This window comes from Loa loa (assembly GCF_000183805.2).
Source record: "Loa loa unplaced genomic scaffold supercont3.157, whole genome shotgun sequence".
NCBI lineage: Eukaryota > Metazoa > Nematoda > Chromadorea > Rhabditida > Onchocercidae > Loa > Loa loa.
In genome coordinates this window covers 14,372-18,240 of record NW_018108337.1, presented here as the reverse complement: position 1 = coordinate 18,240, position 3,869 = coordinate 14,372, and the positions used below count along the sequence as shown (strand labels likewise).

At 35.6% G+C, this 3,869-nt stretch overlaps 1 protein-coding gene across 1 annotated transcript in view; it reads right to left on the bottom strand.

The window, feature by feature from the left end:
• Positions 1-2,074: 2,074 nt before the first annotated feature.
• LOAG_17939 (hypothetical protein) overlaps positions 2,075-3,869 on the bottom strand; it is a gene marked incomplete at both ends in the record, with an annotated part of 8,117 nt that continues 6,322 nt past the window's right edge. Inside the window, 4 exons of the mRNA XM_020450607.1 lie at positions 2,075-2,213; positions 2,420-2,657; positions 2,924-3,080; positions 3,640-3,836. Coding sequence (XP_020305689.1) covers positions 2,075-2,213; positions 2,420-2,657; positions 2,924-3,080; positions 3,640-3,836 — 731 coding nt within the window. The remainder of the gene's footprint in view (positions 2,214-2,419; positions 2,658-2,923; positions 3,081-3,639; positions 3,837-3,869) is intronic.

Below are 3,869 nucleotides of genomic sequence, written 5' to 3'. Positions count from 1 at the left end.
TGGAAGACATTCCTGAAAACGTTCATAAGATTTAAATGATGAATTGCCGATGGATACTGATAGCACTTTGGCATCAATACCGGTAATAAATACTTTAGGTCCTTGATGATAAACAAGGAATGGAAGAAGTTAAGGAAAGGAAAACTGCAGAGGAGAAAAATGTGTAGGAAGAGAGACAGTTAAGAAGCACTGCGTTTCACCGTTTGATATTGAAGCAACAACACCAGAAGCAAACAAACCCAACCATTTTGATGCTCCCTGGCTTCAACACTCACTGGCCAATCCCGAATGAACTACAGCGAACCTTTTCAGGCCTTCTCTCTATAATATCTAAGCCCTCTTTTTTTTCCTCATTCATACACACACAAGCATACACACCCACACACATACACGCATACACACACCCACACAACATACACACATATACACACGCACCCACACACACGCAGACACCCATACATACACACACGGACGTACACACACAACACATAAGGACACACCCACATTGACACATAACATGGACGGATACTTGTAATATAGACGGGGAGTACATTTAACATGAAAAGTTGTAACGCAGAAAAGCAGGAACTAAAAAAAAATGATTCATCAAATTATGGCACAAAATAGGAAATACTCACACATAGCCACGATTTCAAGGCGAAATTTCTCTGTTTGTAGCCTCAATTCCTATTTCCAACAAATGCGAGACAGACACCCCTCAGTCCAAGAATGTTCAACTTTTTACTACTGAAACATTCTGCAGTCTCAAAACTTTGAATTCTCAAATTTCTCTAGTCTTACTTGCAGAAAAAGGATAAAAACAGAGCTGCTTGGAACGGTATCACTGTTCATCAAGTTGAAGTTAGAAACAGATTCCTTTGTTTACAGAACTATATTTCGAGAGAATTTCCAGACTAATTTACTTAACACTACTAATAATTTTTCCGATATATACAAGGTAAATTAAACAATAACATTTCATGGTGAACGTAGAGATACTACTATATTCTGCGTGCCTAATGTAACCCCCAGAGAGTTCAAAAGAAGCATCTCCATCACACATGAAATTATTTCCACAAAGTCAATACTTGAATGACAAGCATCATTACCAGTGCTAACTGATACTATCAGTAGCTGATATTTAAAACCTTTTCTTCTCACTTTCCTGACATATCGTTGTAAATTGAATTCCAAAAGATACGTTTGCAAATCATTTCATTACTTATTATTGTGCAAATTGATGTGTCGAATAAGTAATTGTTGCAAATACAATGATTTTCCATCCTTTCTTATTCTCATTCCCAAACAAAACATTTACAAGAGATATGGCACATTTTCCTCAAGGAAAGTTACATTTCTTGGCATAAAGAAAAAGAAATTTTCTTCTCGTTTTGCAAATAATCCGAAAACACAATGGGTACAAAATTTGCCAAAATCTTCGAGCAACTACGTGGAGAAGCAAACTGGAAAGAACGACATAAATACATCAACAAAAACATTCTTCTAAGTATGCGTTTTCTTTCCAGCTGCATCATATTAACTCCTCGTTCTTTTTTGTTCATTGAAAGAAACTATTTACGTTAGAAGTGAACTGATAACTAAATTAAATGGTAACAGATTTCGATTCAAGAAACAGTCATTCCTTGAATATTTTAAATTCCAATAGTTCCAGATAACAGTTTCTTAGCAATATTATTTATGTTCTTTTTTTTCCCTCACTATTTGCGACTTTTTCTTACCAAAGTTGCAATAATCTATTGGTGCTGAAATGGTAGTGCCAACCAACAATAAATTTTGCAATTGATTTTAAAATTATTGAAATTGTGAGACTGTAAGCATTTTTCTCAAATTAGTTTAGATTAGAAGAATGGCAAATTATGCACAGCTGTTTATCCTGAAGTACTTCAAAGTAATTCATAAGTTTTTTGATGTATGGGAAAAAGTTTTAAAGAAGTGGAGCAAATTGAAGCTATTTGATTTTAAAAGCAGAGTGGGACGCGACAGAACTTGATAAAAACAAATTGACAGTGGTAGAAACTAATTTTCTGAAACTTTAAAATAACTGAAAAAAATGTTAAACGACCTCTTTTAGAATGGTCTGTGAGAGCAACGTTGGCATATAAGCAGTAGTCAACGGTTCGGAAGTTGTGGATGTGCTAGAAACGTGATGCTGTTGGTCACCCATCAACATCATGGCTGGTGATCGTTTTAGTCTGAAAAAACCTACAATTTCTTATTTGTAACAAGAAAATGAACCGAAATCTAAACTGTCACATGATTCGGAATCAGGAATGCTACGAAGTATTATTCTTAAATTTCATTTTTCAGATGAGATAATGTTACAAAGTATTTAACTAATGCTTATAGATAAAGTACCAATAAATTATTAATTTGAATACACAAATCAGATGTTAATAACCTTGTAGCTGTCGAATCATTATCAGATCTGGATGATATAGTTGCAACATTCAAATCCAGTCCACTTCCCAGTGTTCCCGATAAAGAAGCAGGTTTTGCTTTGGAAGGTGAATTGAATGGCTGTCCCAGCGTGTGGTGAAAATTCGATGTAATACAAACCGAATTCGATGATGTTTCGCTTTCCGAATGTTGGGCTACTCCTGAACTCATTTTCAATACCTCAATCCCAGTATCATTTTCTGAAACATGATTGTATTTGCATGATGCTTCAAAAGCCGTAAAAAAAAACAGAAAACCTCAAACTTCAAGTAATTTGAATTCAAAAAAAATTATACTTAAATATAATGATGATTAGCCCAACTTTAATTCGTTTCCTAAGAACAGAAGTGGCCGACAAGTTCAATGCGGTGTGTCCCACGGAAACGACAAAACTACATGCAGGGAAATGGATAATATTTAATAGAAAAAAAAACGACGAGAAAAACCTCTAAATAAAATAGCATACTATTGGGAGGTAAATTTGTGGATATTTCTATTTCATCGATCCGCTCATTCTGGATGCCATCGAAACCGGCTGATGCAATACGGTACGAGGAGACGCCAAAGACCATAGCACTGCTGCATAACGGAACACTACCGGAGGGAAAAAATGAAGTGGGGTCCTGCATGGATAAACTGTTATGAATTTTGTGCAGTGATCACTGAACATGAATGGTCTGGTCAACAATTTGGAAACAAATTTTCGTCAATGTCGAACCCAAATCAATTCACAATCCTATTCACTTTTAAGAAACAGTGTGGGAAGAAAACGCAGCCTTTCAGTGTGGTAACAATTTCCTTTGCCTCAATACTCCTCTCAGGAGGCTATTAAACACTCAATTATATGAAGCCTGAGACCGGAAAAAGATAATGTTCACTTCATTTCAATAACTAAATCTAATAAGGGAACACTGAGAAATATACGTACAATGCTTTTTCTGGATAACAAGTTTATAACTTCATTTTTACCAAATTTTCTTCCAATGTCGAACCCAAACCAATTCACAATCCCATTTAAGGAACAGTGGGAAGCCAAAGTCGGGTATTCACTTCCATGATTTTTTGGAATATCACGTGATCCATAAATAAATCTCGTATTGCGTACTTTCGGAAGTCTCATAAGTGATACACACTCCCTCTACTCCTTCTAAATTTTTAATAACAATCGTAAAACTGATTGACTTTCTGCGCAATTGATGAAGACATAGTGGTATGTTCCAATTGTCTTGAAGCTTCATAGCTGTTCACATTTGCTTCAGTTGCTGGAGTCACTGTATCTGCTTCTGTCCTACGAAACATTTGTTTTGAAACCTCATCCTGGCGCTTTTGCAGCTGATTATAGTAGTCGCCACTATAGACGGTTCTCGTCACATCTCTACCTAGAATTATTTAATTCTGTAGTAGATTTTTGT